The sequence below is a fragment of the Rhamphochromis sp. 'chilingali' genome (genome assembly GCF_963969265.1).
Source record: "Rhamphochromis sp. 'chilingali' genome assembly, chromosome: 9".
In the NCBI taxonomy this organism is placed as follows: Eukaryota; Metazoa; Chordata; class Actinopteri; order Cichliformes; family Cichlidae; genus Rhamphochromis; species Rhamphochromis sp. 'chilingali'.
Window position 1 is genome coordinate 26,677,753 of NC_137936.1, and position 26,430 is coordinate 26,704,182.

Below are 26,430 nucleotides of genomic sequence, written 5' to 3' on the forward strand. Positions count from 1 at the left end.
GTAAGATCCTCAGCCAGATGTACGCCAAGGAATCGGAAGCTGCTCACTCTCTCCACAGCAGCGCCGTTGATGGTGATGGGGGTGTGTACTTCTCTGCACCTCCGGAAGTCCACTATCAACTCCTTTGTCTTTGCGACGTTGAGGGTGAGATGGTTGTCTTGACACCAGTGGGTCAGGGCGCTGACCTCCTCCCTGTAAGCCGTCTCATCACCGTTGGTGATAAGACCCACCACTGTAGTGTCGTCCGCAAACTTCACAATGATGTTGGAGCTGTTAGTGGCTGTGCAGTCGTAGGTGTAGAGTGAGTATAGGAGAGGGCTCAGTACACACCCCTGTGGAGCACCAGTGTTCAGTGTGATGGGGGATGAGGTGATGCTGCCCAGTCTGACCACCTGGCGTCTGTCAGACAGGAAGCTAAGGATCCAGCTGCAGAGGGAGCTGCTCAGTCCTAGATCCTGCAGTTTCCTGTCCAGCTTCGAGGGAACGATGGTATTGAATGCTGAGCTGTAATCTACAAACAGCATCCTCACATACGTGTCTCTCTTCTCCAGGTGTGACAGGGCAGTGTGTAGTGTCAGGGCTATGGCATCATCAGTGGACCTGTTGTGGCGGTATGCAAACTGTAGAGGGTCCAGTGAGTCGGGTAGTGCAGAGCAGATGAAGTCCCTGACCAGCTTCTCGAAGCATTTGCTTACGATGGGGGTCAGGGCTACAGGTCGCCAGTCGTTCAATGAGGAGATGGTGGAGGATTTGGGTACAGGGACGATGGTGGCCATTTTGAAGCAGGCTGGGACTACAGACAGAGAGAGGGAAAGGTTGAAGATGTGCGTGAACACTCCAGCCAGCTGAGCCGCGCATGACCTGAGGACGCGGCCGGGAATCCCGTCCGGACCAGTAGCTTTGCGTGCGTTCACCTTCCTGAAGCACTTCCGCACATCCTCCTCAGACACAGTGTGCGCACTGACGTCATCCGCGGTGCGCACACTGTCCGGTCTCATGGTGTTCGCTGTGTCGAATCTAGTGTAGAATACATTTAGATCCTCACACAGAGAGGCCGTGGTCTGCGGTGTGCTGGTTTTCCCTCTAAAGTCTGTGATCGTGTTTAGTCCCTGCCACATACTCCGAGGGTTGTCAAACTGTTGTTCCACCCTGTCCCTGTACTCACGTTTGGCTGCTTTGATCGTCTTCCGGAGTTGGTAATGTGCGTGTTTGTAGTCCGATGTGTTCGCGGAGGCAAAGGCGGTGTTCCGTGCCGCGCGAACATCTCCGTTAATCCAGGGTTTTTGATTTGGGAAGGATTTGACTGTTCTGGATGGGACGACATCTTCCACGCATTTCCTGATAAATCCACAGACTGAGTCTGTGTATTCATCAATGTCTCTGGCGGCCACGTGAAACATTTCCCAGTCCGCGTGATCAAAACAGTCCCGCAGCGCAGACTCCGATTGGTCCGTCCAACAGTGCACCGCCCTCCGGGTTGGAGCTTCCTGTTTCAGCTTCTGCCTGTAGGCGGGCAGGAGCAGGATGGAGCAGTGATCTGATTGGCCGAATGGGGCGCGGGGGAGGGCTTTGTACGCATCCCGGAAAGAGGTGTAACAGTGGTCGAGTTGCCGGTTTCCACGTGTGTTGAAAAGGATGTGTTGATGGAGTTTTGGTGAGACTTTCTTCAGGTTTCCCTTATTAAAGTCTCCGGCTGTGATAAACGCTGCCTCTGGGTGTGCGGTTTCCTCGCTGCTGATCGCGCTGTACAGTTCCCTGAGTGCACGGTCAGTGTCGGCTTGTGGGGGAATGTAAACAGCCGTAATAATCACTGCTGTAAATTCCCTCGGTAGCCAGAATGGCCGGCACTTAATCATCAGGTACTCCAGGTCCGGTGAGCAGAAGGATTTAACCGGGTGCACGTTCGCATAATCACACCAGCTGTTGTTGATCATGAAACACACACCACCGCCTCTGCTTTTCCCAGTAAGATCCTGTGACCTGTCCGCGCGGTGCACAGAGAACCCCGGCAGTTGTATTGCGGAGTCCGGTACTTTGTCCGATAGCCAGGTTTCTGTGAGGCAGATCACGCAGCAGTCCCGCATCTCTCGCTGGAATGAGATCCGTGCCCGAAGCTCGCACAGCTTGTTCTCCAGAGACTGCATATTAGCCAGTAATAAACTGGGTAACGGTGGTCTGTAAGTGCGCCGTCTCAGTCGAACCAGAACGCCAGATCTTCTCCCTCTGCGTCGGCGTTTGCGGCCTCCAGGGCCAGAGAACAAAGGCGTCTCAGGTGAGATGAATGGGGGGTCTGCAAACGGAGCGTCCGTGTTGCAAAACTTGAACTCCGGAAAGTTATAAGAAAGACCGTCTTTTATGTCCAGTAAGGTTTGTCGGTCGTACACAAGGAGACAAGTGCTGCTCGTGAAAAAATAAAGGAAAAGTAAAATTAAACACAGAAGAAAGCCGTTGCTTGGGGGAGCTCGCGACGAGGCTGCCATACTCGGCGCCATCTTGATGCATCAGATAAATAGCAAATAACAATGCCGTGCTCTTGCAAGTAATGGTGTTTATTTCTAGGAAGTTCAATTTGGTTGGACACTGTAAAATGAGAACTATCTATACTTTGGAAACTATTGAAATATGGTGCCCAAAACCCTGAAGCTGCTTTTAAAATATTAAACATACATCATCGCAGTCTGATGTTCAAAGCACTCCAGAAATTATTTTATGATGAAAGGCTGTAATGTGCTTATTGTGGTCCCTGTTGCCTGAAGAAAACAAACCACCAAACAACAAAATGAGGCCAGAAATGAAAGGTACCCTGCCACCGAGTTTAGAGTGGTGTTAGAGTAGTGTTTTCCCTTACTATGAAAGTCACAAAAACCAAACAAGGCAGAGTAAGACTGGAGGAAAGGCAGCAAGAGTTTTCTGGTAATTGTTAAATTATCCATTTTGTTTATTTTCCTTTAAGAAATTAAAGGATCACACTCATTTTCCAAAATACATCTATTATTCATTGCAGCTCTCTCGCTCCACAAAATTCGCTGGCGAGTCCTGAATCAAAAGTTGATATACAAACAAGTCGTGCATCATCAGACTGTATTACTGATGGCAATTCTCACAATAAGAATTACAGTCTATACCACGTGTTCTCAAGCCTTTCATTTAGTGCTGAATCACAACAGCTGGATACAGTTAATGTATTTTGTAAAAGTTCTTCAGTCATTTTGGTCAAATCAATCCGCAATTAGAATAGTATAATTATTCAGACAGGGATGACTACATGACAAGTGTTTTTATTGTAACACCTTATGTGATTTTAAAATCTAATAAAAGCTTAAATGAAAGTGAAATTTTTTTTTTAAATGAAATCTAAACAGAAATGAGAGAACTTAGAAATCACCCAAAGACTCTAAATAAAAATAAAAACTGATGCTAATTACAAATGTCACAATCTTTCTTTTTCCCTTTTTCCATTTTGATATTTAGTTTATACCTTTCTGATTTAGTGTTCAGGCTTTTGCACTTCGTGGTGTAAATAATTGATTTCTTGTGTTTTTGTTTATTCTTCACTCACCTATACTTTCTTATCTCTTAATGTCAAATTGTCATCTCTGTGTTCAGTATTTCATTTAGTTATTCTTGCATAGTCCTCCGTCTTCTGTGCCTTGTTGTTAGTTTTATTTCCTTTGTGTCATTTGTATTGATTAGATTAAGCTGTTCCTCATTTCCCACTTGTATCCTCGTTTGCCCTGATTACCCTCAGTGTCTCTGTATGTATATATAGCCCTGCTCTTGTGTTTATTTGCTGTGTGTGCTTGTTGTGTTAGCCTGCACTGGTTGTTACTGCTTCATTGTCTCATGCCTGTTTGAGTTTTGTGTACTATCTGCAGCCAACCTTAATAAAGGCTAGTTTTTGTGTTCTTTTAGCTTTTGTTTTGAGTCTCTTGTTTGGGTCAAATTCCTGCAAACCATGACAGCTATATTAACCCAGCTTGTAGTTCTGATGAGCACCTCCCTTAAACTAATTTTTGAGCCACTTTTTTAGTTATTAACACATTCATACTGAAGATGAAGGTAATTAAATTATAATTTGTATGACATATTTAGAATCAGAATACTTTATTGATCCCTGGGGGAAATTATTTTTTTTGTTACAGTGCTCCATTATAAACCAACATTAAGACAAGACAGACAATGCGCTAACTAAGAGTATTAAACTATACTGGGTGGCAGATTAACAAACCTAAAGAAGCCTCCTTCAACTCATCAGCATATAATTCCTTTAACTTGCCTTTAAAGAAATGTGTAGCACAGCCAAATGCTATATGCATCCATTCACTGAACCTCACCCAATACCCCCAATTTATGCTATACAACAGGGGTGGGCAGCTCAAGGACCGGTGCCCTGTAGGGTTTAGATGAGTCCTTGATCCAACACATGTGATTTAAATGGCTAAATTACCTCCTCAACATGTCTTGAAGTTCTCCAGACACCTGGTAATGAACTAATCATTTGATTCAGGTGTGTTAACCCAGGGTGCTAGCTAAAACCTGCAGGACACCAGCCCTTGAAGCCTGCAGTTGTCCACCTCTGCTATACATGCTTTCAAACATTAATTCATTGCATTCAATTCTTTAATTGTGTACTATTTTTTTTTTTCAGTCATTTTTTAATTTTTTTTTTTTTTTGTTCTCTTTTCCTGACAATGTTTGACAAGCAATAGATACTGTCTTCTTCCAGTAAGAGTAGAAAAGGCAACAGTGGCACTTTTATTGCACGAAGAAAACCATCAGGTGGGCGGCTGCATTCTTTCTCTAACAAAATGGATTGTGATATGAACTTCACTATACCCTCACTGGAAGACTCAGAGGCCAGTAATGGGTTGTTGTGATCAACTCGACTTGTATGTGGTTTTTGGATGACTGCTGTAAATGTTTAAGATTCTGACTGCAGTGAAGTGTAATGAATCTTGAATGGACTTCATATTCATAGTATATTTATCATCCTCAGGTTATAGTCTAACGAGATACTGTTTCTATAGTAACAGATAAATGGGCTCTCCCTGTTTTCCTTTCTTGCTCTGGACTCCAAAGCCACATTTCTCTGCACAGTTCACCAAATCTCAGTGATTCTACATGAATGCAGCTCGTAGGCTGCTGGGACTTGAAGTGGCATCAGTCACATGGCTCTGTGCTGATCTGTTGGTAAAACAATGGGGGGGAGGTGGCGTTAGGAGAAGGAATGACAAACAAAAAGGGCTAAAGAAAGAGACGAAGAAAAATGCAAAAGGGTACAGGTGGAGATGGATGGCTTAAATAGAAAGTGTTGTTTTTATCCTTCACTTCTCAAACTGAAAACTTGAGCTTAACTTACAGTGTTTGGTAAAAAAAAGTTATGAGAATTTTAACTTTGTTTTCATTTAAGACTCCATGGTGATTCAAAATTAGAACGTGAAATGTTACATTTTAACCGTGTGAGTGAGTGATGTTTGGCCAGTTCTTCCTTCAAAAAGACTTTTAAAGGCTGTTTTTTAGGGTTAAAATTACACTTGGGTCAAATTAGGTTAAGGTAAGGTAGGGCTAGGCATTTAGCTGTAACGGCAAAGTTCAAAATAAACCAGGTGAGATTAAACATGTATCAAGTACAAAGATGTGAGTTTTTGTTTTATTGTCATTTTTAATAAGCTATTTGCATTTCTTTGAGTTAGGCTCTTAACATGTAATTTTTATGATTTGTTTGTGAATTTCCAGTCTTAATTCCATGCAGATTTGTGTGAAGTGTGAACTGGTGTGTATGTGCAAGTGTGTGTTTTAGCCCAGCCTCTAGCCTCGCTCGGGGGTGCAGCTTGACTCTTCAGTTATACATCAAGCCAAAAACCCAAGTGAAAGTATATGTCTCTGTGCCTTTCAAGGATCTGAGTTTATCCTCACATCCAGCCACAGCTGTTACCTCAAGCAACAATTCTGTGTACATTTGGGGCTGCATGAGTACTTGTGTCATAAGGTCTTGGGCTTTAAGAATGGACTGGGTAGGGAAAAAAACATCTCCAATGAAGGAATTTCAACTAGCTACCAAGGTGGTTTTTTGTGTCAAAGTTTAACGTGTGGTTCTGCATATGCATCACTACAAATGCACTTGTTTATATTTGAGCTCATGCACTCATCAAATGTTACATTCACCAGATTTAGCTAATCTACTGAAAACATAAAAATAAAAGTGTGTGTGTGTGTGTGTGTGTGTGTGTGTGTGTGTGTGTGAGTGTGAGTGTGAGAGAGAGAGATATATGTTAGAGAGTGAACGAGAGGGAGAGAGTGATGGAAATATTCCTTATGCCTGTGGAACACATCATCCATTCAAGTCCAAACATATATGCGTCCAAGAGAGCGCAAGGTAAGAAAATAATTGCCAGCCTCTGCTTGAAGGTCAAATGTTCAACATATTCAACATGGGTTGTGGCTAATAAATAATGAGCCTAACACTGGTTCGACTTAAATAAACCTTTTCCTGTTATTTAATGGGCACATCTCATACACACCATGACAGTGTATCACCCTGTGTGTGTGTAGGGGGAGTCTTCATTTTACCACATTAGTCCAGTTTTGCCTTGTTATCTCTGACAAACACCCATGTTTCCTTTCCCTTTCCCTCTTTCTCTTTTTCTCACACACTCACACGCACAGAGCAACAAATGCACAAAATAGCTGTATTCACTAAAAAGGGTTAAGACACTGTCCTTGGCAGTTCAAAAAGTTCAGATCCTTCTTTCATACATACCCAATGAGTTGAATACCAGCTCCACCTCAAGTCTTCCCACTGCTGTTTGATAATCATTAACTGTCTAAATCTGTACCATGCTCCTTCGTGGGATGCACTGTATATATGTTTAACTACTGTCTCAGAAATTAGCATAGAATCTGTCATACCGACATACGCAGCTCATGCAGCAGACTCATGTGTGCAATCTTACACCCACCAACTGTATAGGTGGTTAGCTACTAAACAGAAACTTAAAAAAAATAGGACTAATGTGATTAGAGGTGATTTAGATGTCTTGAGTTTGCAATCCTCAGTTACCCAGAAATGAGCTCAACAGCTGTGAGGCATTAACTGCAAATATGCTGGTCACCCTTTATCTTAAACTCTGCCCGAGGGCCTTTCCCTACAGTCTGGCATTATAGCATTATATCCTGGAGTCATTACACGGATGGGTAACTACTGAAGACAGATGAGAGCAGGAGCGATACTGAAATGGGCAATATGAATTGTATTTAAGTTACTTGCAGTATTGTTGTGCATGGCTGTCAAAAACAGATTATACTTTGGTCAAATAATCTATCACTTCCTGTGCAATTATTACTTATTCTCACTGATTTCATTATCCTATTTCTTCCCTTTCTTCAATGTTTTATGCTGCTATCTGTGATTTACTCTTAGGTTTAAGGTTAATATTAGTTTGATAACTGAGACAAAATTGTAACAGTCTTGGGTTTAGTACCTCCTGCTACTGTATCAGCCAGTGGCATCATGAAGAGTTTGATGGTCATTGCAGAACTTCTTGCAACGCAAAAGTCATACACGATTCGTTTTCTGTATACATTATTCTATACATATTTGTACTCATATAATCTTTTGTTAAATGAATCCTTTAAAAGGAGGAGAGCTAAGCTAATCTGCAAGCCTGGCAACTCCAAAGCCCAGATCAGCCGATGGCTAAACTGATGTTCTTCCAAACAACCGATTGGCAGATCTTCTCGAGGGCCGCTGTGTAAACTGCTTTAAACTGCTTTAAACTGCCCATAGTTGCTTCAAACCCAAAAGCCCCTTTGCAGCCTCCGCTTTTTTATGCTATATCTGAATCATGTCATGTCTGTCATTATGATGTCTTATTCTACTGTATGGGGGCCTCAATGCCTCAGGCTCTCTTCTTCTATTCTTGAAATTTACTTGGAAAGGTGTAAAGTGATCTCTTGGGAACTGTTTGGACAAAGCTATATCACCAAATAGAAGTTGCTAAATACGGAAATAACAATCCTTTTTGCTTGTTTTCCAGTACTTTTTTTTCATAACCATCATGACAAGTCTCTCTCTTTTATAGAGAAAGAGAGACCTGTTTTCTCTATAATGCAAAGCTCTTGAGATGCAGAAGCCATCTTTATAGTTTTAAAGGTCAATAATGTTTGTGAACGTATCTGAGCTTGAGCCATGGGGCTGACTGTGAGAGTATTGACTGTAAGCCCATAGTGATTCTTTCTATCACAGCATTACCACCTTGGGTTGTGAGCACAGTTTGTCGAAGTAACTCTAATCCCAAATGTGCTGCTGTCTCATCTATTTATCATTATGAAGTGTTTCTCCCTGCTGCCTCCCCTGGTGGTGAAATGACCTTTCCTCACTGTGGGCAGAATCACCCGTCATCTTCCAGACTGAAATTCAACTTTTTATGATATAATTCACATTGTGGTCTCCCTTCCGAGTCACAATTTCTTTCAATTCAAACACACTTCTCTGGCTGATCTTCCTGAAAGCATATCTCTTCCCTTTTTCGGGCGCTTCACATGATCAATATTTGTAAGGCAAGGATTTTGAAACATAACATAATGAACTGGTGATCATTTAGACTGATTTTAAAATTGCATCTAAAGAAGTGTAGGCCTCATTCGTCTAAGTTAAAGTCAGTTTTTATGATGCAACAACAAGAAAGAGACTGGCATCCATGGGAGGATTCTAAGGTGAAAAACAACTGCAGAACAAAAAGAACATTTTTTACTAAGCTCGTGTCACATTTGCCAAAAAAACATCTTGATGATCATCGAGACGCAGACTTCTTGCTGTTGCCTCACAACAAGAAGGTCCTAAGTTTGACTCCACCACCAGGCCGGGGCTTTTCTGTTTGGATGTTCTCCCGGTGTTTGCGTGGGCTCTCTGGCTTCCTCCCACAGTCCATGACATGCAGTTAATGGGGTTAAGTTAATCAGTGATTCTAAATTACCCATAGGTGTGAATGTAAGTGCAAATGTCTCTCTGTGTTAGCCATGTTTCAGGCTGATGACCTGTCCAGAGTGTACTCCATGTCTCGCGGTAGCTGGCATAGATATCAGCCCTCTTGTGACGCTGATAAGGATAAGCAGAAGAGAATACATGGATCCAAAGAGGACTGGACCAAAATCCCTCCCCAGCAGTATGAAAGAGTCAATTATCAAATAAATACTTGAATGCAGTTCTTACTGGGTGGCACAAGTAGTTATTAGAATTTATTCTATGGGCTTTTTCACATAGGGCCTGTTAAAAAATGAAATCATTATTTAAAGAGTGCATTTTGTGTATACTCTAATATTCAAATTTGTTTGATGTAAATGTGATAAATATGCAAAAAAAAAAAAGAAATCAGTATGAGGAAAATACTTTTTCACAGCACTGTATCTACAAAAGTAACATGAATTAAACATGGGTACGCTGAACGAAGCCAAGATCAGCAAACAGGAAATTACATAATGTAGGATGGCCGTGAAATATATGAAATCACGCCATGGATCATACTGTGTATCACTGAGGCCCAAGGGTGACTGCCTTAAAAACCTAATCTTTCAACAGTATTTAACTTGTCAGCTTGTCTCAGACATTTGCCTTGTTATGTTTTATTTGCAGTGGATTTTTTTTCTCATCCATTCCCATACGTTTCCAGTTGTGTCAGAACTATGCTTAATGGTAAAAAAATAATCATTGATATCAGCATCAAGATTTTGATGCATGCAAATTGTGTGTGTGTGTGTGTGTGTGTGTGTGTGTGTGTGTGTGTGTGTGTGTGTGTGTGTGTGTGTGTGTGCGCGTGCTAAAATCCTAATTATGATATTTCCAACAGTGCCTGGAGATCGCATTTGTTCCATCATTATAATCACTAATTAATCACCAATTACCGTATGGTGTTAGCTTTAATTGCTAATCCTGCACACATGGGATCACTGAGAGAAACTGTGTGATTTTTTTAATTTTTTAATTTTTTTACAGTTATGTGCGTGCACATGTCCAACTTTGGTATAATTAAACACTCAGGAAATAAAGCTAATTTTAGTGTAAAGCTGGGCTTTTCTCTTGCAAGACTCAGAAGGTGGACATTTTAATGAATGCGCATCGTTGAACCTGGGGAGCTTATCTGCATGTTAATCCTGCACACACAGAGCAGGGAGTAAGTCCATTTCATATTACTGTGGGGTGATTTGACTTCATTGATCTGCACTGGACTTGGCACAAGGTCAGCTTAATCTCGCAGTGTCTGTATCGTTTGCTTTAGAGCACCTACCATGGATGCTTGTTTTTTCTTGAGGTTTTGGGCACTAGGTCAAGCCATGACATGAGTTTTCAGGGAAATAAACAGTGTGTCAAATGTGGTTAATGTCTTATTTCTACAAGATGAAAAGAGTAAAAATTCCAAATATTAATGACAAATAAAAATTTAAATTAATACATTACTTTTTTTAAATAGATAAGCAGTATGTGTATGTGTGTCATTGACATCATTGACACATCATTGAAACAATTGTATTGTTTTGGTCTAAGGTTTATTTGTCTTTTTGATAGCAAGTATGACGCTCTTTTGAAGACTTTTGTGTGCAGAGGAACACAAACTGGCAACAGTGGCAACACTGTGACATCCTTAGAAAATGTAAAATATTCATTTTTGAGAATCTAAATCTGTATTCAAATATTTCTCTTGTTTTTATTACAGTTCGTAATACTGCGCCTCTGCCATTAAAAATGTTATACAATAAAGGAGTTTTGGGAAGAAGTTGGAGCAATGATAAAGGAGATTTTGTCAATTAAACTTGTGATGGATCCCAAACTTTTCCTACTGGGATTATATCCTGTAGGGTGTAACATAGATCATTTTGAAAAAATCTTCATAAACATGGGAATACTACAAGCAAAGAGAGTGATAGCTCTAACGTGGAGGAGTCTTGGCAAACCAAGTATTTCACATTGGTTCAAAGAATTGTCTTTATGTTTACCATTAGAGAAAATTACATATACTCTAAAGATAAACAAGAAATTTTCCAGAAAATTTGGGGGCGCTACATCCAGTATATTTGGAATAAAGATCTATCTGGTTTACTGTGTGAGACAGGGACAGCCTAGCTATTCCCTGTACAGGACCACAACCATATGCTGCAATCTGAAAATTATTCTTTAAAATCTGTCAGAGGTCTCATGGACTCAAGTGCTTTCATTGAATGTACCTTGTGTTTCGTTTATTGTGTAAATTTGTTTGTGCATGTACTTTATATATGTATATATGTAAAACTTTAATAAACATAATGTTGAAAAAAAAATGTTATACAACTTAGCTCCATACAGATGTGCTTTGAGCTTTGAGGTTGATTGCTCTGGTCACAAGATTTTCAGAAAACTTGCTTTGACCTTGAGGTCGAAATAACTAAGATTCAAACGGACTTTTACGGCTGAGTGGCAAAGATGCATCCCTGACATGTTATCTTCAGACGTGATCTTAAAAGAACTTTGTTTTCAGAATCACTGCAATAATTAAGGTTGTGATCCAAACTGTTTAAAAAAAAAAAACCAACTATGCCTTGAAGCTCATTTTAGCTTAAAAGCTATTATTGATATTAAAATTAGAGTCAGTTCTCAGATTCATTGGATGCATGTGTCATTGAGCCAAAAAACTCAAACAGAGGATGTTAATTTGCTTAATGAACTTGAGGATAAGCAGAGACATATAATGTGTTTGCATTTTGTTGTTTAATGCTTGATAATGTTGATCCTATGACCCTCATCCAAGTACAGTGAGAGCCTCTTCATAGTGCATTGTGTACATTTTGTATAACCTTTTATGCTAATAAGATGTGTACCAGCACAGGAACACTTGTTATGTACCAGAAAGCTATTTCAGGAATTCTAGGCTATTTCAGTATCTACATACACTGTCAATCAATTATTTTTTTCATCTTCCTTTTGCTGAAAATATACTGTATGACTATAATTATGTTGTTTGTATGCTTTCATGCTGTAGTATGAACTTATTACCAGTTAAATGCCTTGCTAATGGTATTGTGGGATGGATAAGACTATAAACATATTTCTAGTGCCTAAAATTTTTTGTAGTAATTTACATCTGTGGGATGTTGATAAGTTCCTGCAATAGAGTGCAGTAATGCTATATTAATGGCAAACAAAATAAATAAAATCCCAACCTTCACTTCAATTCAGTTCAGTGCAATTTGGCTTTATTTATATTGCGTCAATTCACAACAACAGTTGCCTCAAGGTGCTTTATATTGTTAGGACCTTAACCTTGTTATGTATGCGCAATTCAAAACAGGTCAAAACCTGTTTACATTTACCAAAGTCGTCATTAATTTTTCTTAATGCATTTACCACCCCCCACACACACCCATACACATAAACACACTGGATGTGCTGGATCAACACTATTCTGTTGTCCACTAATTGTGGACCTCTAAAACAAACAAACACACATACACACACATGCACACACAGCCATAAACACACACAGGTCCTCAAGGCCAAGCTCAATTTGATTTATTAGAGTTTCACCAATCAGTTTTAAGACAGCTCTGTCACTGGGAAGGTCAGTGGAGAAAGGACGAGAGATCATCAATGCACACACACACGCGCACATGTACACAAAGGAAGTTGGTTTTACCTGACTTTTTAACCTTTTAACTTTTCTCGAGTTGCAGGTCTGAAACTAAAAAATTGGTTTAATACTCACAAACATGCCCCCCCCAAACTCACACAGGCACACACACACACACACACACACACACACACTCAACAGTGCTGAATCATAAAAAAAATCTTGCTTCCTAGAACTCTAACTCATTGCTGGATATTTCTACTGATAGAGAGGAAAGGAGAAGATATACCATGACCAAAGTTATAATTACAGAAAAGTGTACACCAACATATTTATCAGAATTACCTTGTTTTTTTTAATCACTTGTGCCTCTTTGTGTATTATACAATATGCAGTGGGTGAGGGGTCATTGTTCTAACCAGTATTCCAATGTCCATACAGAAGGTCTAAGATAACTCAAAAGTTTTAAAATCAGGATCCGCGCAGTTTTTTCTAACCTTGATAATTGATGAGTCTGACAAAGCTTTGAATATTTGTATTGTTCTGGTGTTTGGCACGATTTCCAGCCCCCACAGAATTCTTTGAGCTCCTTCGTCTATTATACTTAGCGCTGTTTTCTGTGTACCAAAGTTCTTCTGTTTCATGTCATTGCTGACAGAACAAGTTACATTTTTCCATCTCCTGTCTGCTGACTCATCTGTCAGTTTTCACTCCCACTACTCTGCTATCAGTAGTTTACATAAATCACTCACTCATTTGCATGATTCCCTTGGCTTTTTGTAAATGCCAAGTTTATATCTGAATGTCAAGTACAATGAAGCCATGATGAATCAAATTTCAAGTGAGCAATGATCTCCTGGAGCTTTACAGCGGTTTGTGATAGAAGTAGTTAAAGGTTCTTCAATGGTGGATAAGTTACCTGAGATCTCCTCACTTAGGGCTTTGTTTAGGGCTTAAACTCTAACACTGGTTTTGGACACTTTTAACTGGTATGAATCAAATATCAGCAGTTCCTGTTTGCAAAGCAATCATGGGTGTGGAGGACAGTAGAAGTATCAGTACTTTGACTCTAAAGAAAGATTAAAGTGTTCCTAAACTTTTGATTAAGTTTGTTTGGTTTCACATCCTTCCGTGCATGTGCAGTATTTGGACGGGCGGGGGGCATGCACCCCCAAGTTTGTAAATGTGATAAGTCAAGAACAAGGTGACATAAGACTTTCAAACTGATACCATAGGTGAATCCCTGTGGCCTTGAACCCAAGTTTAAGGTCAGAAGTCACATTTCCTGAAAATCCTGTGAACTCAATAAATTGAAAAAATGAATTTAATTTGATACCACAGCTGCATCTAGTTCAAATCCCATGGCCTTGGCCTCAAGATCAGCTTTTCTGAAAATCCACTAGGATTTTCAAAACGCAGGTGCATCTACTAGGAGGCTGAGGGATAACACTGGGAGCTGCCAGTACTTTTATTTTTGCCATCAGCATTTCTCTTCTCTCCCCTTCTTTGTTTTGATGCTTCACTGTCCACACACCTGTTCTGTTTTTCCTCGTTCTTCTTCTGTTACTGATTGATAGTGTTTTTTCTTTGACCCTTTTAATCTTCTTTTATGTTTTAAATGTTTTTTACTTTCCTTATTTATCATTTTTTCCCATCTTTCATGTTACTCATTTATCCAGCTGTTATTAACACAGATAAAAGGAGGAGATCACTTTGTGGAGAGGGTGGTGATTGCTACGTGATGCTTGTTATATTAGTTTTCAAATTCTGCTCTGTCATCGATTTTGGTTGTCTCGTGATAAAACAGCTGCATTTTGGGCCACCATAACTTATTGGATCAGATCAACATTGTTGCTTGTTATCATTGTTTTTCTAGATATTCAGATTAGACTGTAGCTGTTCTTTCCTTTTCACTTATGGAAGTGGTTAGTAATTACATATAATTATAAGTAAATACAATTTTAGTCTCTGTTTTGTGAAAGACTTTATTAGAGGAATGAGAAGAGCTTAGTTACTGCAGTTATTGCTGATCGGCTGTTCTTTCAGTATTTGTTGTATTTATTCTCTTTAATTAATGAATCTATAGGAGAAGAAGAAGACTGAGTGGATTATAGAAAGTGGTTTGAACCTAAAGCAGCATAACTAACAAATGGTTTAGGATCATCTGATCCCGAAATAAAAACAGGCTTCATCAAAGAAGAAATGTTTATACATGTAGATGAATTTTTGCAAAAAAGAACTTTGAATTTTAGAAAATAACCTTTCAAATCCTTGTAATGAGTCATATCATGTGCACCGATGTCTTTAAATCTGTATGAATAATGATCGAGTGCCTGTTTATTCAACAAAGAAAACTAATTTTCTTTCAGTCTAAAATTAAAGGCCCAATTTTTATGACTAATGAAGTAGAAAAGAAGTGGGAGGAGAGGGAAAAAACTTAAGAAGAATTCAGAAAATAATCAGCATAACTAGAGTAATTGGTTGCTATTGTGTGGAGAAATACATACATATACAGCTGTTGTCTGTGTTTTTGATGGGACATCAGTCTACCCTGAATTTAGTGTGTTGAAAAGGAAGAATGTTGGTAAAGAAATAAGCATTTACCTCTTTGCTCAGTTATGAGAATAATTCTTAAATGTCTGTCAGTGAGACTCCTGCAGCTGTCCTCTATTATCTGTCACTGAAACTGAAAATGTATCTTCTCTCTCTCCAGATACTTGTCTGTCTACATTGCTGCCTTCCAATCCATCCATTTGGCACTTACCTCCATCGCCATTCTCTCCAGGATGTCACTGAAGGTACAGACCAGTAATGTGACCAACAAGACAGACCCAAAGTCCATCAATTCACGGGTGTTTATTGGCAACCTGAATACAGCGGTGGTCAAGAAGTCTGATGTTGAGAGCATCTTTTCCAAGTATGGCCGTGTGCTCGGCTGTTCTGTGCACAAGGGCTATGCCTTTGTCCAGTACGCCAGTGAGAGGCATGCCAGGGGAGCTGTGATTGGGGAGAACGGCAGGGTGCTGGCAGGACAAACACTCGGTGAGTTGATGTGAAACAGCATGTGAATTGTAGTTTTACTTAATAAAAAAAGATGAATAAAACTTGACTTTTAGGACTTCCACATTGCGAAAAGACACTGTTGGTCTTTTGGATTAGATATTCAGCTGAAGCTTGTAACCCACAAAAGGATTGATAGATTAATGGCATCAGAATCTACAGTTTTGTTATAATAAAACTAACATCCAGCAGCTCTGACTACAACAAAACTCTCTAACCTGTGACAACCCTTAAGCATCATTACATTCAATTTCCTCTTTAGTCTGTCTGTCTCTCTCTCATATTTTTTTGTTTTTGCTATTGCGGAGGAAAAAACCATATCAGAGGAGCAAAAACAGTTAAGCGGAGTGTGCCTTTAAGCTGCTGGAGTGATTTTCTCCCCCTGCCTGGTCCCCTGGCGAAGCAGGAAGAGACGAACTGTCAGTGAGCTGGTGTGAAGAACTCGACTGGTTTATGCTCAGTCACTGCAGGGCTTCAAGCACATTTCTTTAATAGCTTCTCTCAGTGCGGCGTGTGCGAGAACGAGAATGTACGTGAATGAGTGCAACTGAAAGAAGCATTTCTCTGTGTGTGTGTGTGTGTGTGTGTGTGTGTGTGTGTGTGTGTGTGTGTGTGTGTGTGTGTGTGTGTGTGTTTATGTGTAATGGAGGATAAAGCTGTGACAGCTAAGGGGTCTCTAAGTGATGCTCTCTGCACCTCTGCAGCTTTTGTGTAGGTGTGCGTGTGTTGCTGTAGAAATCATATAAAAGCCATCTTCTTTTTCTGTACCAAATATCTTTTCATTCTCTTATCCTGTCTGTTTCCCCCTCTCTGAGACACTTTTTAAACATGGCCACTACCTTAGGGATTCAGTTTCCTTTTTAACAGAAGACTCAAACAATGCATCCAATGACATGAAGACAGTTTATTTTGAAACTGTCAAAAGACAAACTCTGCTAACAGACTGCTTGAAAAAATAGAGTCATAAAAAAGCAAAAAAATGTGCAATACAGCAGAAAAAAGAAAATCATCATAAGAAGAATCATGCAATTTTCAGACACAGTAAAATTAACAGTTCACCTGTAATACGACCACTCACTAGAATGGGTTTCAGGAGACTTGGGCAGCCTGAGGTCTACAAAACAAGCTGTAGTCCTCGAATTCTTAAATCATATGAATTTCCAAATATTTTCCAAATATGACAATATTCCTGAATCATGGTCAGTAACATCACAAAATCAGTTATGCAGCAATTAAAAATGCCCCATGAGGTTTGCTTTTGTACATTTTAACACACGTGCAACATGTTTGTCAGTTATCAAAACCATTCGTATTTAAATTCATGGGGAACATACGTATATACATATACATATTATATACCTATGTGGTATGTGACTTTTGTTGCTATGATGCCAGGTCTCTCTTGGAAATGAGATTTTTAATCTCAATGAGATTTTTTACCTGGATAAATAAAGGATTAATAAAAACATGAAGTATATTGCACTCATCCTGTTTGTTTCCAACTATTTAAATGTTAAATTAAAAAAAGTAAATCAATAAGCAGAATATAGAATTTGGCTGATATATGTAGCTGCCATAACTTTGCTTATAGCTAACTTTATCTGCACAGTATTAGTTAGTTTGTAAGAATTAAAAACAAATTATAATAAATAAACTCTATAAAAATAATCAGCATGGATTACTTCACATATGCAGGCATAACCACATATTATTATTACAAGAATTTATGTATAATTATGTCGTCCGAAAGTGTTTTCATAAAATCTGGTGTCACCTTTCTCTTCTCAGTCTAGTCCAGCGAGGTAGGGAGGAATCAGTAAGCTGGTTTAATACTCACCTAAGGCACAAAGAGTACTGTACAAGGTATTTGCCTCAGTGTTGTCCTCAAACTTCTGTAAACACTGTAAAACATGAGAAAAAACCCAGCATGTTGTGTCATCAAACTAATATTTTGACCTTTTGCTTTAGATAAAAAGACAAAGTTAGTGCTCCACCCAACGTTATCATATCAGCTGAGAGTAGTATTGATTCATAAACCACTATTCTAACAAACTACTAATTTTAATGCGCTGATCAGCTGACATGAGGTGTTTTTACAGACTGAAATGACTTGCTCCTCAAAGGGGCATTGTGTGTGTGTGTGTGTGTGTGTGTGTGTGTGTGTGTGTGTGTGTGTGTGTGTGTGTGTGTGTGTGTGCTTGTGTTTCCCTTACAGGCTTCCTCTTTAAATAGCAGGACCTACAGGTAAAGTCAGTGAGGCATATGGAGCAGCAGGTAAACTGTGTGTGTGCGTGCGTGTGTGCGTGCTTGCACAGTTTTTCACTAGGTCATAGAGGGGAGGGTATGTGTGTTTGCGTGTTTCCTGCAAACCAATGGACTCCAACCATTTTCACACCTGGCTGGAGTCACAGTTCTGGATCACTGCCTCAAACTCACACACACACTCACACACACACACACAGGCACGTGCACACTCTCCTTCACGGTGAAGTTAAAAGGCTTGAATCTGTAGCCTCTGGTTGCTGAAAACTCACTTTCCGTCCTCATCCTCGCTCCATCCTGTTATTATCCTCAGTGGATGCTTTTTCTTCATCTTTCTTCATCTCTGTCTTCATCTTTCAACATTTCTAAGATAAAAACAATTGTCTGCAAAATTTAGTAACTCCGTGTTTTCCATCACTGTAAAATGTACAGGTTTGTTTTAGGCGATAAGACCTCATGTAAGTTCAGAAATGTTACATCTGCCTTCGTAGTATTTGCTACAATTTGCTTATCCGTCAACTTCAAATCCTTTTATATACTTTTCAACTTGTGGTGATGTCTTTATGCTTCAAGTGCTGCCTGCACTACATAAAATTTAACAAGACAGGAGCATCACCTTATATTCAAGCAGAGGAGGATTTAAGGGGGGCTGGTATTGGATGACTAGCATCAGCTGCTTTTTTTAGTAGCTCACAGGCACTGGCTCATTAGCAGTTTGTTGATTAACAATCATACTCAAACAGATGAACAGAACGGCCAGTATGAGCTTAGACTGTTTGCTCTCCTAAAATGCTCGTGTCACCAGCGTTTCCGGTTGCTTCCTCTGTAACCAGCCCAAACAGCTCTCCATGTAACATTTTGTTTCTGCCTTAACTCACACTGCATTACAATAATGTTATTAAAACTACAATATTATTACATATTGTTTTATCTGATTCTTTATTTAATATTTCTGATTTTAGCAACGTGCTATGTATCCTCTCCTTGTAGTCAAATACGATCACAAACTAGTGCTAGTAGTTTTGCAGAACTGAGATCACAATATTATTGATTTATTACTAATTTAGCTTAAGCAACAGCAATTTTAAACTAGCCGGTTTTCAGCAACTTTTAATTTATTTTATATTTGAGTGTATTTTACTGCTTTACTGCATTTGTCTGAATTTTTACTTCAGTAAACTTTACAATCTAAAGATACTTTGGAGAGTGAAAAAACCCACGTGAACACTGCACATCAAACCTGAAGAGGTATTTTCCCAAGTTGCCAGTAATTTTTGCTTGGAAATATCTAAATATCTCACTAATTTGTGAGAGGCTGCAGTATCAGTGCTTGATTCCGAGTTCTGGGTTCCAGTCTGATACAAATCTGCTGAACCTTTTTCGTCTGTATGGAGTTTGTTTCCTCCAGTTTTGTAAGGCTTTCATAGAGATGCTCTGGTTTACTCCTACAACTAGAAAGTAAATGCTGTTCTGTGATAGACTGGTGAGCTGTGGTGCTCCGTGACCCACTGCATGCTGGAATTGACTCTGGTGCTCTGGTGACCTTGAACCATGAAGTGATTTAGAAATGGATGGATGGTGATTCATCAGTGCAAGTTCTGTTTTCCCCCTCTGTTAGCAGACTAGCCATTAACCATCTACCCATGCTGGGTGGAACTAAAGCAAATGAGCTCTAATATTCTGTTAAATTTAAGACCACAACGTAGGAATCAGCTCATGACATTTTCATCATTCATAATGACAGATCCTTTGTTTTCCTTTCACTGTGTAATTAACAACACAAATTTGAACCAAAAAAAAGAAAACCTTCTCAACAAACTGTCTTTAATAATCTTACAGTGAGGACGCTTTGTTCTTAGTTTCTCTACTATTTCCCCCCCCAATTCATTCAAATCATTTTGCCTCCTGAAAACATACATATTCCATTAATCCTAACTTGGTGTAATTAAGTTTTCATACTTTAGTTGATCATAATTACTATTGCAGTATTTACAAAACATTAGAAGAACACAACAATTATTTCAGGACTTGAGGGGAGAAAAGTGATTTACAGATTATAGTTGTTGCCTCAAAGGAAGATGATACTGGGTTAAAACATGCTTTCCAAGGTTTGTTTGGTTGTCAGTCTGTCTTTGTTAGACCTATGGTTGACAGACAACCTCTTCAGGGTATAGCCTGCTTTTATCCCAGTCAGCTGAAATCAGGCCCTCCACGTCTTTAACTGGATGTCTGATTCAGAAAGTTTGCTGACAGTTTCTTTCTTTTTTCATTTTCTTTCATTTTATTTGGCCTACAAAGCAGCTACATATATTTTTAATTGCTTCTACAACCATGTAATTATTGTAGAGCATGTACTTTGGATGTACTGTTATATTCCTTTTTGACATAAGAGAATGAGCGAAGTAACAAACACAGCTGAGGGGTTAGTTTCTTGTTTTTTTCCCCTCCCCTTCTGCACAGTAAGGGGAACTGACCTAACAGCTGGCACTGTTATTGTTGTAAAATAGCTCAACAGCTACCTCTAGTGGAAGTTACAAGATAACACAGGAACTGTCTTAGATCTAAGTTAAAGGCACAGTTAAAGGTACAGATAGGGTTACTGTTTTGTGATCTAGCTACAATACTTTTTAATGATCGATTAATGTAATTTTATTTGGTAGTTAACAGAGTGTTTGTTCTTTTTTATATATATAATATATATATATATATATATATATATATATATATATATATATATATATATATATATATATATATATATATATATATATATATATTCCAGATATCAACATGGCGGGAGAGCCAAAGCCCAGACCCAAAGGCCTGAAACGATCAGCAGCTTCTCTCTACAGGTACACACTGCTATTTATCAGACTTATTGATTATTTGATTAATGTGTCACTCAAATTCCTAAGCAGCTCTTTGAGTGTTTCGGGAACTTGCTAAAAAGCTTCTTTTTAAGGCCAAGGGATTGATTAGGAAGCCTGGCAGAGAGTAATGTGACCACAAACGGTATTACTACATAAACAAATGCACACACACACACACACACACACACACACACACACACACACACACACACACACACACACACACACACACACACACACAAGGAAAGTTGTAGTATAGCATCAAAACCACCTACAATGCATAACAACAATTTTCCTTGTGGGATCAATAAAGTTTCTATCTATCAATTTGTAATAAACCCACAGCAGACCTCAGGCCTTTCAGCACTTTATTCACAGTTGCTTGTTTACACACTGGCTGCAGCTGTTCAGCTCACAGCCACATACTCCAACAACAACAACACTCAGGACCCAGCACAGCCTCACAGCCTTTTAATACAGGTGCGGCGTGATAACTAATGGCGCTCAGGTGTGTCCGCCTCACCGCAGAATATCAACCGACCACGCCCTGCCGCACTATCTATAAAGAAGTAATGAGGACTAAGAAATCCTTATTAAAGTCTGTTCTGAATGATTTTATTTTATAGTCTTTTCTTTATATTTAAATTGGTGCAGAGTCATGTTGTACGTCACTCTACCATTTAAACCTGTCATTGTCTGAATACTAATGTAGGCTCATAGCTACCAACTGTCATACTGTGACGCTGGTCATTTTTAGTGATAAAAGGAACAGGTTTATTTTTCGACCTGCTGCTCTTCACTCTGCTTCTCAGGACATGCTAACAGACTGTGGATGCTAACAGTAATTTTAAAATATGTGTCATAAATGCACTCTTGGCCTCTACCAGTCTGTTTGAAGATCTATTGTCTCTTGTTTTATCTCTGGTTTGAGTACCTTTTGTCTGTTTTTCTGGTTTCTTTCCCACACAGATTGTAACTATTTTATACACTCTTATTTTTCATTTGTATTTTTAACTATAAACTGCATTGAAAACCTTTTTTTTGTCATATTATTGTGCTTTATATGCAGTTTCATGCTCGTGTAATGAAAAATACTCTATGACTCTATGTTGTGCTGTGCTTTTTCTACCCAGCGGCTATGAGTTTGATTATGACTACTACAGAGAAGACTTCTATGACAGGTAACACATGGACTGTTTTCAGCTGTCAGCAACAGGTTAATCATGATAACCCATTTAGGTAACACATGGACATCTCTATCCAGCAGTAACAGAGAAAGTATGGTTTTTAGGCCTTTTATTGGTTTCCAGTTGCAGATATATATATATATATATATATATAAATAAAATAAAAGAAATTTGTAAAGGTGAAAATATTGGGTTGGATATTTTGATCTATAAAAAAAATGCCATAAATTTGAAAAAGTTACAGTATATCACTTGTTTCATTATTTTACAGTTCCCAGTTTCTTCCCAATAACCGTGACCACCCTTTACTTATCCAATAACACAGTCCCACCCCCCCACCCCCCATCTATTAACCACCACTTTGCAATACCAAATTCTATGTGTCATAACCCAAATTGTATATACATAACACTATTATTTACATATTTACTTTTTAACAGCGGATTGTATATTTGCACATTTTATATTTTTTTTCTGTTAATACTGTTGATACGTATATACTGCTGCAGAATTGTGCTTCAATAAATTATTTCTAAAAATTTGATTTCACATATGTCAGCCTAACAATTTAAGAACCATAAGGTGTGATCTAAAGTTTTTGACTTTAACGTAACTGATTTAAATCAGCTTTCCCATTAAGATTTTCCAGTTATACACTACTTTCAACTATTTTTAGCTATTGTTATTTTTAGATCATTCCCTTCATGACCGCTTGCTCTTCCGTGTCTGCAATTTCACTCTGGACAAACAGCAACTTCTGTTTCAAATGAACACAAATTACGTGTGGAGGATCTTTCTGATGATGATAGTTCGGTTTCTGGCTTTGACCCAGATGTTTTCAGCAGATTTTATTATTGGAGGCCTCCAGGCTGAGACTGTCAAAGCAGAGTTCTAATACTCAGCAGAAATGACCTGTGTGCCAGCACATTGAAAATTCAGGACTTTTTTCACCATACCGTTTGCTCATCATCTGTCTTACATACCAGTTTTTGCATCCCAGAGAGTTCTCCTTGTCCCTAAAATAAAAAGTCAAAGCTAAAGTCTTGATGTTGGAATTTCATATAAAAGAACCAGAACATCTCCTAATGACAAGCCACTACTGAAAATGCAAAAATGCACGCCTTACTTCACATCACAGAGTCCAAATGCTGTGATAATGGTTAAACAAGGTCTTTTCTCACTGTTTCATGTGCTGGGTCGGATCTCATTTAGTGGGAACAGTGGGGACTTTTATACTTACTGATGAACTGCAGCTTTTTTGAAGAGACTGATTTATATTACGGTGCCCACTGTGGAGGCTGTCACAAATCCTTACAGCAGCAAGATTCTATGAGCTGATATTTATGACAGCAAAACTTGACAGTTGATCAGATTTAATGCTAACACAGCAGGAAGACTAACAGTATCTTTCATCATAGTGATAAGATCTACAAGATTTCAGACAGAATCTTTCAACACAATATTTTCCTCCTTAAGAGCATTTTTTTCTTTTTCTTTTTTTTTGTACCTTTCTTTCAATTAATGTTAGGTTTGTAGCATAAACCTAGTCGCTGGAACGTTAAGACAATATAATTACACTGCTAAGCAAGACACAAATAGGCAAAGTTCTTCATGTTACTCGTGCACGGGAGAGAACCGGACAACCGCTTGACTCCAGTTGGTCTCGTCCGTCCTCCTGTAACACTGCCCTTTTATTGAGGTTACATGAATATGCATAGGTTCATTAACATACGACGTCTACATACAAACAAAGAGTACCTTGCCTGTGTGTGTGTGTGTGTGTGTGTGTGTGTGTGTGTGTGTGTGTGTGTGTGTGTGTGTGTGTGTGTGTGTGTGTGTGTGTGTGTGTGTGTGTTGCTGATCAAAGGGTTAAACATCCTTGGTCAGGAAGAGGGTAGCCTCCCCCTCACCCTAGATGGTTCATCCTAGATAACACGGTGAGGAAGTCCTGCAGTTCATCTAAACAAAGAGCACTTAGACTAGAACAGACGTAGCTACGTTAATCCTACCATAAAACAATAAGACACGGTATGACCTCTCATGCTCCCAAAGTGCTGTCTAATACACACAAAGTTTGCAGACTATCAAGGATCAAAACCTCTACCAATCTACAACTAATTACAAAACTCTAAGCATATATAAGTAAATATTTCTAAGCATAAATGACAATCAACAATACAAATCTAACAATAAGTCTTATCAGAGAAACATCTGGTTGAATTTAGACAATTTGAATTGACCTCTGCAGTCATGTCACAGTGTGGTAACTATTACTGCTCTGACAAGACCAGGTGAAAGTCATCATCAAAGGCATTGCAGTTGTGGTTAAAAGAAAAATAACTTCATCTGTACACCAGGAATTCCTCAGACTCTAAGCTAATTGTTGTTCCAGTCATGTATGTCTGAAATGATTTTATTCATTAGTGTTAAGGCCTTCAAAATAAAATTTTTACATATTTTTGTTTGGTTTTGCTGCTTTTTTCTTGTTGAAAAGAATAAATAAAGTTTTAGGGGGAAAAAATAAAATTTGGAATAGGCAAGATAAGTCACAAAAAAAAAACAAACTGGAACCTTTTTTCATTTTATTGAAGAGTCTGAGCAATCACTTTCAGTTCACCCTGGAAAAAAGTGAATGTAAGTGATAACAACCTCTTTAAAAGTTATTTGGAGGCAGGTATTCCATTTAAGGAAATAAAATTTAAAGTGTGGGTTGTAGAGATGGCCCTTGATGTGTCTGCTGTATTTGATCTGGTGTGAACCATCCCCAATCTCAATTTCCAAAGGACATTAAAGGAAGAATTGTTCTTGACATGCAAGAAATTTAATACTGTTATTATTCGCCTACTCACATCAAAAGCACAATAAATAATCCTAAAAGACATGAGAAACAGCTAAAATAAAAAAAATAAAAAAGCAGAAACCTCTACAATTTGCAAAAAAACCCCAACTTCTTTCTTGTTTTTGTGTTTTTTAAGCTTTAAAATAAAGGATACCACGAGTGAAAGATATATCAGTTTTACAAAGACTAAAGGTTCCACAACACTTCAAGACAAAAATAAAAAAATGAAGTGCACACCATTAACGAAACTTCATCGGAGCTGTTGTACTTCATTTGCTACCTCAAGGCTTCCACGCCATATAATGGCTGAAGGTGGTGATGGTGAAGCTGTTTGTGACCTGACGTTTGGGATAGTTTCATGATGCACCAAGACAGAAAAAGAAAGAAAGAAAAACAAAGCACACAGGAAAAAAGAAGAAAAATTGATCTGTTGATGATCTGACTCCAGATATGTCCTAGAGAGGAAAGCTTTAAAAGGATATGCCAGAAATAGTGATGAATTGAAATACTTTTTTGGAAGGGAAATGGTCTAAAATTCCTTCTTGTCATTTTTCAAGGTTCTGCAAACAGCATCAGGAAAAATCCTTTGAAAGTCCTTTGAAAGTGGTGGCTGCTAAACTAGGTTCTGTTCTATGAATCACTAAATTGAAGGGTTCATATAATTTTTTCCAGACTTTACTGAGTGATGACGAAACTGCATTAAAAGGCACGAAAATTACAGCCGTTCGCGTGTAATGACACTGTATTTACATATAATTGTGACAATATGAGATAAGACCATATTAAGCATATTCACTAATCTTAGTAACTCAGCAAGCAGGGAGGCTTTTCCTCTTTCAACTTTCAACAACTACATGTGTGAGCAGAACAGAAAACAGAAGTTGCTTGGTGAGAAGAATCTATGATAATGCATCCAGATGACACTAGATGTTAAAATAGTATCTGTATCCAATCTTTGCATTTACCCAGAGGAAAGAAAATCACTAAAACAACAGGGGGTTATTCGGTGTCATTATATGTTGAGGTTTTTGAAGCTTGTGGTACCAAGCATTCGTGTTTCAAGATGGTCATGCTAACAGTTTGAAATACAAAAGTCTAATGGAGTGAAGTGGGGGTAATTGAGGTTTCTCCGTCTCCCAGAGAAGAAGACCAGTTGCGTTTATTAATCCTCTTATACATCACAATTCCACTAAAGTTTACCTCTAAACAAAGAGTGAACTGAGAATTTTGCTCTCAGGGGTGTTTGAACACATGGCTAAAATGTGGGCTAGTGTGGGATGCTTGCCTTGGGATGCTTCCTGTAACCCATGCAAACCCTTTCTTTCACTATTTGGGTGACAGAAAAAGATATGTTTGCCTTTCTGTAAAAGTTACCGCACACCACTGCTGTTTAGTGTCAGATTATCCCAATAGAGCAATTCGCTCTTAGAGTACATGCTTACTTGTGGTTCTTGGAGCTGCTAGAAGCATAATGGAAAGTATAGCCTACAGCTATTATAATTTTCTTTCTTTAAAAGGCAAGCCTGAAAGCCTGTGGAGCAGTTCATAATTTGGGTTCAGATACCAGACACCTTCCGCGTTAAACTTTGTTTTTTTATTAAAGCTTATGGTTAGGT

At 38.8% G+C, this 26,430-nt stretch overlaps 1 protein-coding gene across 2 annotated transcripts in view; it reads left to right on the forward strand.

Moving 5' to 3' along the window:
* The window catches only part of raly (RALY heterogeneous nuclear ribonucleoprotein), a 148,029-nt gene that overhangs the window by 86,887 nt on the left and 34,712 nt on the right, over nt 1–26,430 (forward strand). For both annotated transcript variants that reach the window (XM_080892133.1, XM_080892134.1), the window contains exons 2-4: nt 15,310–15,638; nt 20,701–20,770; nt 21,922–21,969. In XM_080892133.1, the coding sequence (XP_080748259.1) occupies nt 15,383–15,638; nt 20,701–20,770; nt 21,922–21,969 (374 nt within the window). In that variant the 5' untranslated portion in view covers nt 15,310–15,382. The remainder of the gene's footprint in view (nt 1–15,309; nt 15,639–20,700; nt 20,771–21,921; nt 21,970–26,430) is intronic.